Source organism: Ornithorhynchus anatinus, chromosome 7 (assembly GCF_004115215.2).
Source record: "Ornithorhynchus anatinus isolate Pmale09 chromosome 7, mOrnAna1.pri.v4, whole genome shotgun sequence".
In the NCBI taxonomy this organism is placed as follows: domain Eukaryota; kingdom Metazoa; phylum Chordata; class Mammalia; order Monotremata; family Ornithorhynchidae; genus Ornithorhynchus; species Ornithorhynchus anatinus.
Window position 1 is genome coordinate 3,775,582 of NC_041734.1, and position 12,254 is coordinate 3,787,835.

Genomic DNA, 12,254 nt, shown 5'->3' on the forward strand with positions numbered 1-12,254 from the left:
CCACCTCCTCCCTCTTGCTGACCCATTCTGCTCACTTAGCTCCTTCAACAGGAGGAGTCAAGGAGAGTAGGTAATGCTAAAACCAGGGAGGGAACTGAATGCTGTAAGACCTTAGGCTCCTTGTGTTCAGGGATCATGTCTATGAATGCTATTTTATTGGACTCTCCCAGGTGCATAGTATATTGCTGTCCACCCAGTAACCAGTTGAGTGATGGACGGATGCAGTGCTTGGATCAGGAAACTTTTAAAACCATGGTCTTAAGTGCTGCCTTTCTGAATTGGAGTGTGAACTGAAGGGGGAGAAGCTGGAAGTTGGGAGGCCAGTTGAATCTGTTATAGAGTAATTACGTTTCATAATTGTAGTATTTATTGAGTTCTTCCATGTGCCAGGCACTGGGATTGATACTAAGTGTATCAGGCCCAGTCACCGTCTCATATGAAAATCATAATTTAAGCAGTAGTCATTACAGTAATAATAGCTGAAATAGTAGTAGTAGTATTTATTGAGCACTCACTGAAGAGCACTTGTAATATGCATGGGGAGAATACACATGGGAATTAAACGTGGTCCCTGTCCTTTGCGGGGGCTCATGATCTAAGACTGTAGCCGGGGAGAAGGGACAGTGGACAGACACATCAGGAATGATGAAACATCCCATGTCGTAGGAGTGTAACAATGAGACAATCAGAGCTGGTCCCAAGGCACTATTTGGGAATTAGAGACAGAAGAGTGGGTACAGGAAATGTGGTGGAGGAAGAGCTGGCAGGATTAATCGGAAGTTTGAATGTAAGAGCTGAAAGACAGTGAGGAATCAAGGAAGACACCATAGGTCCTGTTCTGGGACAAGGGGGAATGATAGGATGATTGTCCTATGTCCATTCCTAGTAAATATACTCTCACCTAGTCTGTAATATGAAAGGGGACGTGAAGAACCCTATGAAGACAGTACCGATTTCAAACACTACCATATTGTATATTCCCATACGTTTTATTTTTATTCATTTCATTTTTGTCCTGGCCATTCCCCAGTTTCACCACAGGGAAGGGGATCTTAAAGCCGTTCCCCCAAAGAGATTCCCAAAATTGATCATGCAACCTGCTCAGTTTCTTGGTCCCGAAGATGTTGCTGCAATTTTACAAGCAAATAGACATGAAAAGGATAGTTCATTTGAACTCATTGAAACAGTACCCATCCAAACAGGCTGTGCGAATTATTGCCTAAACAAGAGTAAGTTTTAATTTAGGTAAGATTTGAATTGGACCTCTTCTCCAAGGTAACAGAGTGCGTTGTGTGCTGTGATGTACATATCAGATGACATGTTTGACGTTATCACATGGATTTTTCCCTACCTACATTGAATGTGAATTACAGGTTCGTTCCTGCACTACAGGTGGACCTATGGCAGCCAAGCGGCATCAGCTCCATCTCCGAGGGCACGGTTACCGATGTTCATGTTTCCCGGAACAGCTCCCAAAACCTGCTAACGTCCTTGCAGCAAGCCAACATCCAATATGAGTAAGCATCTTTTCCACTCACTTGGAGAGCTGCTGGTGGGATTTTTAGTCCCTAGTTTAATCTCTTTGTTAATCAGTAATTACTTTTCGTAATTGTGGTATTTATTGAGTGCTTACTACCTGCCAGGTTCTGGGGTTGGTAGTATCCCATCAGGCCTAGGCACTGTCATATGGATATCATAATTCAAGCAGTAGTGATAATAGTATTAATAGTATTAAGTGATTATTCATTGTCATGTATATTAAGCACTTACTGTTTGCAGAGCACTATACTAAACTCTTGGGAGAGTACAATATAATAATAAACAGATCCAGTCCCTGCTCACAAAGAGCTTAGATGCAGAGTACTTCTAAGCGCTGGGAGAATACACAGATGGGAATTAAACATGGAATTTTTAAAGATGGAATTTTTAAACATGGGGGGCTCACAGTATAAGATTGTGGGTGAGGAGAACGAACTGGGGACGGACACATTGGGAATAATGAAGCATTAAAATTTAACATAGACAATACACAAAATAAAAATTCATTCATTCGATCGTATTTATTGAGAGCTTACTGGAAAGATATAATCAGTAAGGTGCCGTGGCTAGAAGATCAGAATTTCAGGCTTCTTGGGTCTCCGAGTTCACAACGATTAGTCGCACTGGGGTTTTGTGGAAGCCTCATGCTGAGGGTAAGGAAGGAACAGTTTTTTTCCCCGGCCCGGCAGGCATGGAGCCTGCTGGGAGGAGGGACCCTCAGTATTAGGAGGCAAGATGGCAGTTACCAGGAATGCTATCCCCATTTTACAGCTGAGGAGTCGGAGGCCAAGAGAGGTTAAATGACTTACCCAAGACTTCTGAATCTCAGTCTCCTGCTCCTTCAACTTGACCAAACTGCCTCCATATTGTAACTGTGCTCTTTGCACTCCTGTTGCCGCTTTGACACCACTTTACACTGGAGACAGATTGTCTCAATCAGAACAGCCAAATCAAATCACCCAAAACCAAAAATCCATAAAATCCCAGATTTGAACATCAGTCTGACAAGTCAGTTGCAATGGCAAAAATGGAAGATATGGTTAAAAAAATCATTTTACCTTTTTTTCTAAGGCCCTGGACAACTTAATTTTTTCAGATGATGAGATTTTAGTTTTTTTTCAGTGATTTTTATTTTCAGCCCTAAATTTTTACAATTAAAGATTAAGTACATGGAGACATTTTGGGGGACATTTTGAATGAATCACACTCTAAAGATTATGTAAATCTGTAAACTGTACTTCTCAGAGAGTGACAATTGTTATTCAGAGTCAGATGATTTTTTGTGGTTGGATTTGACTCTAGTTGTACCTGGCAGGAGGTGGGTTTGTTTTGATAACTCTAGGCATGTTGTAATCGAGAGAATTCACAGGCTTCGATAATTATAATGGAGAATAAAAGGATATAATCATTTGTTTTATGACTCCATTTCCTGTCACTAAATATAAACCCTAAGGAGCAGATGTAGCATAAAGTATCACACTTTTCATCATGGAGAACAATGTTTAAAAAAAAATCACAAGTGATTTAAATCACCCCTTCTGGATTCCAGTTATTAAAAATAAAATAAACCAAGATAAGAGCAAATAGAAGTTAAGGTTGAGTTGCTAGAGGCCATTAGTCATCAACTTCAATATTGCGGTCATGGATATTTTTGAAAATAAGATTTTTCAGAGCCTTTTAAAGAGCTGACTCTCACGCGTGGGTGCTTTCATCTAGAAGTGATGGTGGCATTCACCGGTCTGTTCTGCTGGCCACAGATAATTTCCTCTGATCGGGATGTTGGAAAGAAGTTGAAAACTATGATCCGTTTATAATGGCTGCACATTTTAGGAGAAGACAACTTGATCAACTGGGATTCTTGTTGCTATGTAATAATGTGCCTGGAAGTTTTAATAGAAATGTTTTTTGGCTGATAGAAAACTATCCCCAACTTCAAGGTATGACGTGACAGGTAACTTCCAAAATGATGGTCAGTGATGACTTTGTTTCCCACTCTAAGGATGATCAAGAATGCTGTACACTCACTGCGGGTATTATGAGACAAACAAAAAAAAATCTCTAGAATTAAAGGATTTAGAAGAATCCCGAGTCAAACTCTGCCCTGACATTAGTTTCCAGTGCCCAACCCTCTAATGCAGCAATTCCTCTGTCCCCTGAAGTGTTTGTTCATCTCTTAAAGATATACTATCCCAAAAGAGAAAACTCACCACATCTGCATATCTTTCGAAACTTCTATGTATATTTGGTGCTCATGGCCTACTTATGCTTCAGTCAGCCAAGTTTTGCTTGTTTATTGCCTTGGTCTGATTCTGCTCTTGGGAGTTATCCTTTCCACTCAACCTTCTTTTGTTCTTTTTTTATGGTACTTGTTAAGTGCTTATTATTTGTCAGGCACCGTCAAGAACTGTGGTGTGGGTATCGTGAACTGAAAAGTGGTGAAAATGTGATATCCGTCATTGAATGGAATTCATAATTTGTTAGATATTTATGAGATTCCAAACCTATAAGGTCTTCCCTTCCGAATTGTTTTGTTAATGAATGACAAGACCTAGACTGTGATTAATTACTCTCAGCCCCATCTGGGACAGGGACTGTGTCCAACCTGTTTATCTTTGATTTGGCCCAGTGCTTAGGTCAGTGCTTAACAAGTATAGTTGTTGTTGTTGTTGTTGTTATTATTATTCCAGTATCTGGCATGTAATAGGCACTTAAATACCATTAAAAATTAGTAGTATTTATTGAGCACCTACTGTGTGCTGAACACTGTACTAAGTGCTTGGGAGAATACAATAAATAGCTGCAATTCATGCCCTCAGAGCTTACAATGTGGCAGGGAAGACAGAAAAACAATCTCTGTGTTTTAAGACAATTACATTATTACTTTGCATTTTACCTTGAAGCAAACTTAGAAATTCCCATTATTGAATAAAACCATCATCCATCAGAATGGCTTATTTATAATGATGCTACTGATGCCTGTTTACTTGTTTTGATGTCTGTCTGCCTCCTTCTAGACTGTGAGCCCGTTGTGGGTAGGGATTGACTCTATTTGTTGCTGAATTGTTCTTCCCAAGCGCTTAGTATAGTGCTCTGCACACAGTAAGGGCTCAGTAAATATGATTGATTGAATGAATGAATGAATGGTTTGGTTGATGCTGGGTTTTGTTTTTATAAATTTGTTGGTTTTATTATATCCTGTGCTCCACTTGACTCTTAACAGTCGTTTTTATAACACTGATTCTTTCTAAACTAGGATCCTCATATCTGACCTACAGGAAGCTTTAGAGAAAGGAAACAGTTGGAGAAGCAATCGGAATCGAAGATCTCTAGGCGACTACAGTTATGAAGTGTACCACTCGTTAGAAGAAGTAGGTGACCACTGATTCATTCAATTGTATTTACTGAGTGCTTACTGTGGGTGCAAAGCACTGAACTAAGCTCTTGGGAGAGTACAATATAACAACAGACACAATCCTGCCCACAACGACCTCACAGTCTAGGAGGGAGACAGACATTAATATAGATAAAGAAATAGACAAGAAGATGTCTTTTTATCTGTCATGTGGGGTAATTGGTCACCTCCAGATCTAAGAGTGGGGAAGAATTATTAAAAAGATAACTCCCTATTATCTGTGCAAAACCCAGTTCTCCTAGAATGAAAGGAGAGCATAGTGAAAACATGCATTATAGCAGAACTAAATATATTGGGATTGAGGGAGAGGGGAATAATGAAACCAACAGATGACCATTATCATTATTATCAAAAATAATAATAATGATAAATATAGTATTTGTTAAGCACTTACTGTGTGCCAAGCACTGTTCTAAGCACCGGGATAGATACAGAGTAATTAGGTTGTCCTACCTGGGGCTCACACCTTTAAGCCCCATTTTCCAGATGAGGTAACTGAAGCACAGAGAAGTTAAGTGACTTGTCCAAGGTCACGGCAGACAAGTGGCGGAGCCGAGATTAGAACCCATGTCCTCTGACTCCCTTGCTCTTTCCACTAAGATGAATCAATCCTATTTATTGAGCACTTACCGTATGCAGAGCACTGTACTAAGCGCTTGGGAGAGTACAATATGAGTTGGTAGACACATTCTCTGCCCATAACGAGCTTATTGAAACTATTAGTTTATTTTGGTAGTCTCTCCTTTCAAGTCTTTCTCCACTATTGCAAAATGGACAGACTTTAATCCTTTTTCCAGACTTTCCCCTACTCCTTTGGTAACAGAGCCTATAGAATGGTGAAATGGCCAAAAAATGTCAACAAACAATCTATTTAATCCACCAACCAAATAATTAGCCCCTGCATAATTGAAAGGTGGCTGGAAGGGGAGAATACTGTTCCTTCATATGACCTACCCACCTTTTAAATCAAGAGAAGATGGCAGAAAGGTGGGTAGGTCATATGAAGGAACAGTATTCTCCCCTTCCAGCCACCTTTCAATTATGCAGGGGCTAATTATTTGGTTGGTGGATTAAATAGATTGTCCATCTTCTGCCATCTTCTCTTGATTTAGAGCCAAATGAGGATGAGCACGTATGGCTTCTGCCATCAATCACCAACTTTGGCCCTCATTAGAGTCTGATCTCCATATCTAAAAACGTCCATAATATAAATGCCAATTCATTGGATTTTAAGTATGGTAATAGCATGCAAAAGAGCATCTAGGAGCCTTAATCAACATAGTTTATAGTTAGCACACACTTTCTTAAAGTTATTGTTTTTTTACCTTTTTGACCAATTTAGTGAAAGAAAAGGATAAATGGATTATGTTCATTTAATAACTCCCTGTGTCAACCCATCAACATAGTTATCCTAGTATTTGTTAAGCACTTCATGTGAGCCAAAGTACCTTGCTAAGTGCTGAAGAAGAAATAATAAGATTGAACACGGGCCCTATCCCTTTAGCTGTTGGGATAGTGATGTAGAGGGGGAGTGAAATTCCATTGCTGGAGAGCCACAGAGAAAACAGCAAAGAAAAGCTGTGCTATTTTCCTTAAAATCCTGCTGACCTCTTGTTTGGTTATTTTCTGTCCCTTTTTTTCTTCATGAAATGAAAATGATTTTTACATTTACTTTTGTATTTCCAGATTCAAAATTGGATGCATCATTTGAATAAAACTCACTCGGGTCTCATTCACATGTTCTCCATTGGAAAATCTTACGAGGGCAGATCTCTCTTTATACTGAAGGTAAAAATAAGAAAGGACCAAAAAATATTTGAAACTTGGTGCCTGCTTTTTCCAATCAAATATAACTAAAATAGACATATTGCTCAACTGTTCCACGTGGTCATTAAATCATTATCATATTTAAGTGCTTACTATGTGCCAGGCACTGCACTAAGCACTGGGGTGGATACAAGTAAATTGGGTTGGACACAATCTGTGTCTCATGTCTAATGTGTCTCATGTAAGACTCATAGTCTCAATCCCCATTTTACAGATGAGGTCACAGGCACAGAGAAATGAAGTGACTTGCCCAAAGTCACAGAGCAGACAAAGCAGAGCCAAGATTAGAATCCACAACCTTCTGACTCCCAGGTCCATGGTCTATCCACTACTCCTTGGAAGCAGCCTGGCTCAGTGGAAAGAGCATGGGCTTGGGAGCCAGAGGTCATGGGTTCGTATCCCAGCTCTGCCACTTGTCAGCTTTGTGACTGTGGGCAGGTCACTCAACTTCTCAATGCCTCAGTTCCCTCATCTATAAAATGGGGATTAAGACTGTGAGCCTCATGTGGGACAACATGATTACCCTGTATCTACCCCAGTGCTTAGAACAGTGCTCTGCACATAGTAAGTGCTTAACAAATAACATTATTATTATTATTACTCCTTAAATTGAACACCAATTGTCAAGAGGAAATATTTCATAGACGCTCAGAAGGGACCTCAGCTATTAATCTGAGCAAAAGTTCCTTCCTGGTATGGGGGCTATTCTCGTGAAGGTTCCAGAGGTCTGTGTTTTCATTTTCACTAGTTGGCAGTGTTTAGAAATCGAGATCTTAGAGCGCTCTGAATGGGAGAGTAAGAGGTGTATGGGGTCCCCTTAGAATGCAGAGCTAAAGAATTAGGTCTGTCAGCAGGCTGGACCTCCTCTGAGTAAACATTGAAAAGTAGAATTCCTTGAGTTGAAAGGGATCGCAAGAGGATGTGGTCCAGCCCCCTGCCTCTGAGCAGGTTACTGATTCAATGCTCCAGGATAGATGGTTGTCTAATCTTCATTTCTTTTTTCAAATCTCCCGAGTCGAAGGGGTCGTAGTCAGAGTTAGACCATTCATGTATTTTGTCTTGCATGTGATTTAAAATGATTTAATTCAGTTTATAAGTAATAGTATAAACTCAATAAGATGGTACAGGGGACAATAATCATTTGTTTACTGTTCCATTTGAACTAATTTGCTAGATTTTTTTAATATTTTTATTTCATTTCCTAGCTACTAATTTTTTTTTTAGAGAACACCAGAGTGATCTGATTTCCTGAAATACAAATATTTCTTTGTAAAATCCAGGGAGAAGTTTCTAACAGGGAAAGAATAATTTTACAGACCTTTTTTCAATGTGTATTTTCCACTCCAATCTGTAATCTAGGGAGTGAGTTTATGTTAACATCATGGATTAAGCATGGAATTCCTAGATAGAAAATGTGTTCCCTTTTCAGTGATTGTTCAGGGGGTTCCTAAGGAATCCCCACACACTGGCTTCTATTGGTGAACAACAACAACAAAAAAATCTAAGATGTTTACTTTGGTTGTCTATCTTTCCAGCTAGGCAAGAGATCCCGGCATCACAAAAGAGCCGTCTGGATAGACTGTGGTATCCATGCAAGAGAGTGGATTGGTCCTGCCTTTTGTCAGTGGTTCGTGAAAGAGGTAGGTTGAAATCCTTTGCAGAATTTTCCAGGATTTCCGGCTCTGGATGAAGATGGCACCTCCCTTGGAGAATGATGAGCAGACCTCGATCTCGAGATCAGTTGTGGTACCGCTGGCTTGTATCCCCTCGTCCCTACCACTCTTGTTCCCACTGAACCACAGAGCACAATGAAGGAGTAGGGGAGGAGCATGCTGAGGTTCAGTACTAACAGTGCTCTTTGAATGGGTTTCTCAAACTAAATGGAGTAAAACATCAATGGCAGACTTGCAGGTGCAGGGTGAGATTTATTCAGTGAAAGTTGACTGGGAGTGGAATCAGGTCTAGGCAAGCTTGAAGTGCTGGAAAAATTCAAGTCATTGTAGTGCAGCTCAGGAAAATTTTCTCACAAGATCAGGCTCTCAGAAGATCATTCTGCTTCCAAATCCACCTTTAAAATCATCAATGGTATTTTTTTTATCATCAGTGGTGTTTGTTGAATGCTTACTATGCACTGTACTAAGTGCTTGGGAGAGTGCCATTACAACAGAGTTGGCAGACACTTCTTGGCCCACAACAAGCTTACAGTTTAGAGGACTATAATCACCTACTGGATGAAGAGTACTGTACTAAGCACTTGGGATATTACAATAGAAGTTAGAAGACCTGATTCCTACCCTTAAGTAGCTGCTGAATGAACTGAAAAGCAAAAAAAAAAAACCCCACCCAATTTTGTGGCTTGTTGTGCCAAATAAAAGAGGGAATTATGGAGTGGCTGGTGGTAGAAATGTGAGATCAGTCTGAAAAGGCCCCAAGAAGTATAAAGGTAACTGTGAAACACTTAGCGGTCTCCCCCTTCCTACATTTTCTTTATTTCTCTCTCTCTCTCTCCCCCCCCCCCCCCGCCTCTCTCTCCCCCTCCGCCTCTCCCCTTTCTCCCCCCTTTCTCCCCCCTCTCTCCCCCTCTCTCTCTGTCTCTCTCTGACACACACACACACACACACACCACCACCACCCCCCATTACTTTTAAAAAGTTCTGAAGAAATTTTCTGGATCTCTATATTGCTCAGCTTCACATTCGGTCGATAGCTAGCTTCCCACAATTAGTGCTAACTGAAGCATTAGTCCTTCGAAATGCTGAGCAGGCCAAAAAAGAAAAAATCAGAGAGGAACATCAAGCTCTCAGATGAGCAGGGGAACTCAGCTCAGTGTGCGGCAGAAATCATTGAAACAGAGACATTTTCCCCCCAAAAGGAGTCAAACTCCAAAATCCTAAACCATCTCCTCCCCTGATCCCTAGCCTGAGGATCCTCAGGTTCCATTTCTCTTCCCTATCAACCGTAGTGTGGCCTAGAAGTGTGGCTTAGGTGAGGCAGATTTACAGCCCCCTCCACAGCTCTTAGAAACATTCATTTGTTGTATCATATTCTCCCAAGCACTTACCAGTGCTTAGAACACAGTAAATGCTCAATAAATACCATTGATTCATTGGTTCATTCATTCTGCCCACAGCAGGAGCTACTAAGGCTGATCAGGAGCTGGCGACTCCAGACTTTTATGATAAAATCTGGCATAGATCCTGGAGCACAGCTAGGGACAGTCAAGGCAGGAGAGAATAGTTTGGATGAGAGCCTATTTCCCCATTGATTAATAGTGTTTATTGAGTGTCCACTGTGTGCTGGGCAATGTATTAAGCTCTTGGGCAAATACAATAGAGGTAGAAGATAGGACCCTTACCCATAGGGATCTTATAGTCTAATGGTGGAGACAGGCATAAAGTAATTTACAAAGAAGAGGAAGAAGTGCTCAAATAGAAGATATAAAGTGACATATGTAGAAATGCACTGAGGGGTTGTGAATGCCGAAGTGCTCAGGTGGTATAAAAGTGCTAAGATAGCATCAGGGAGGAAGCCTCCTGAGGAAAAGAAAAATTGATCCAGGAAAACCTTCTAGAATCTAAACTCTTGGTGAGCAGGGAATATATCAACTCTTGTATTATGTTTTCCCAAGTGCACAGTACAGTGCTCTGCACACAGTAAGTGATAAATGCCGTTGATTGATTCTCATTCATGAATTTTCACTGGGGACAAACTGGTCATTTCCCCCTCCTTGTTTTTGAGGTCACACTTACCATTTTTGCTAGACTTACTCAAAACGGCTCATCTCATTTCTTGCCCCATTTAGTTTTCATCATTTGACAGAGTTCAGTGTCTTGAGCCATAGCATACAGCATTCACAGCTACAGTAGACCATGACAGCTATTAGTTGTTATTCACTGGAGTCTGGGTTATGCCTTAAATGTTTCCAAAGGATTGAACAAAGCCTAAGGGAAGACATGTTGATGCTAGACTCTATTTTTAGTTGTATGCTCCTGTGAGAGTAGGTCCAGGAAATCAGTGCTCTTCTAAACTGGGGAAAGGTCCAGGCTGGATAGAGGTTCAAGCTATTGGACAGATGCCATGAGTCCCGAGATAATTTGTGTTCCGTTCAAGGTGACGGGGGGGTGGGCTAGGAATGTCTCAGAAGGGGGTCTTGGTTTGATTAGGGAATGAATGATCTAAATCCCCTCCAACTGCAGGAGGAGGGATGAGGCCACATGTCACATATCATTCAAATATTATATTTCTAGAAGATAATCTGAATCACATGGACAAGTATGTGAAGAGTGAGACAAAGAGAAGAGCCAGAGATTTAGGAGCAGGAGAAATATCAGAAAAAAGAAAGTAGGCTTTTCTTCACAATTATGGTTGGATTCCAAATCTGCCAAGTGCATTCGATTAAGAAACTAAAACTTTCAATTCTCAAGTTCATGAAGAAAAGCAATAGCTAATCATGAATTAAGTGATCTGCATTTTTAAACTATCTGAATATATTTTCATACTACATATCTTTAACAAAATGAGTGTTTCCTCCCAGACTACCCCATCGCTAAAATCACTGTCAGTTGTTTCATAATGGGTGCCTTCATTATGCATATCTTCAGCAGACTATTGAAGAATTAGATCGCATTCTTTCTCCAGTGAATATCTGTCTAGATACATTATAAGGATATTTGACCTGTGTACACAGAACCTGTGTACACGGGACTGGCCCTGGTACATAACACAAGTTGTCCACAATGTGGGTTCTTCAGAAATACAACCCCCATGTTCTTGAAGAAGTGACTCTTCTTTGCTTTTTCTCTTGCTCTCTCTTTCATGCATACGTCCCCTTTCTAAATATGTCCAAACCCATTGCTTTTCCCAGTTGAATTAAGAAATTGAAGCTTCTTAGAAAAATGATCACAATCAACTGAGAAATCTAGAATCAGTATATCTCAAGCTGGATAACTCAAGAAAAGCTTTAGGAGGTACTTTAGGAGGAGGAGAAGGGAAGTTATGCATATATCCTCTCATTTCTGTCTCCCCAACCAGATTGTAAGATCCTTGAGGGTGGAGATCTTGTCTACCAACTCTGTTGTATTGGACTCTCCCAAACACTTAGTACAGTGCTCTGCACAGAGTAAGTGCTCAAGAAATACCATTGACAAACTGATTAATTTTCAGATGAGTCAACAGTATTAGATGGAAAATACCCTTTCGATTTTTCATGCTTAATGAAACAGTTTGGTGCCTCGCGTGTCATCTTCAGATTTCAATTTTGGATTCTTGAACAAGAGAATTAAACCGCGAACGTAGCCAGAGTTTCATACCTCAACACCACTTGAATTATTCAGTGAGGAGCAGTGTCGCCTAATGGAAAGAGCAGAGGATTGGGGGACTGATGAAAAGAGTTCTAATCCCAGCCCTACCCTTTGCCTGTTGGAAAAGTCGGTTTACCTCCCTGGGCTCCAGTTTCTTCCATATATAAAATGGGTTT

At 40.5% G+C, this 12,254-nt stretch overlaps 1 protein-coding gene across 3 annotated transcripts in view; it reads left to right on the forward strand.

The window, feature by feature from the left end:
* Positions 1-12,254, forward strand: part of CPA6 (carboxypeptidase A6) — a 125,117-nt gene that overhangs the window by 80,371 nt on the left and 32,492 nt on the right. For all 3 annotated transcript variants that reach the window (XM_029068228.1, XM_029068229.1, XM_029068230.2), the window contains exons 3-6: positions 1,393-1,517; positions 4,793-4,907; positions 6,638-6,739; positions 8,314-8,418. In XM_029068228.1, the coding sequence (XP_028924061.1) occupies positions 1,393-1,517; positions 4,793-4,907; positions 6,638-6,739; positions 8,314-8,418 (447 nt within the window). The remainder of the gene's footprint in view (positions 1-1,392; positions 1,518-4,792; positions 4,908-6,637; positions 6,740-8,313; positions 8,419-12,254) is intronic.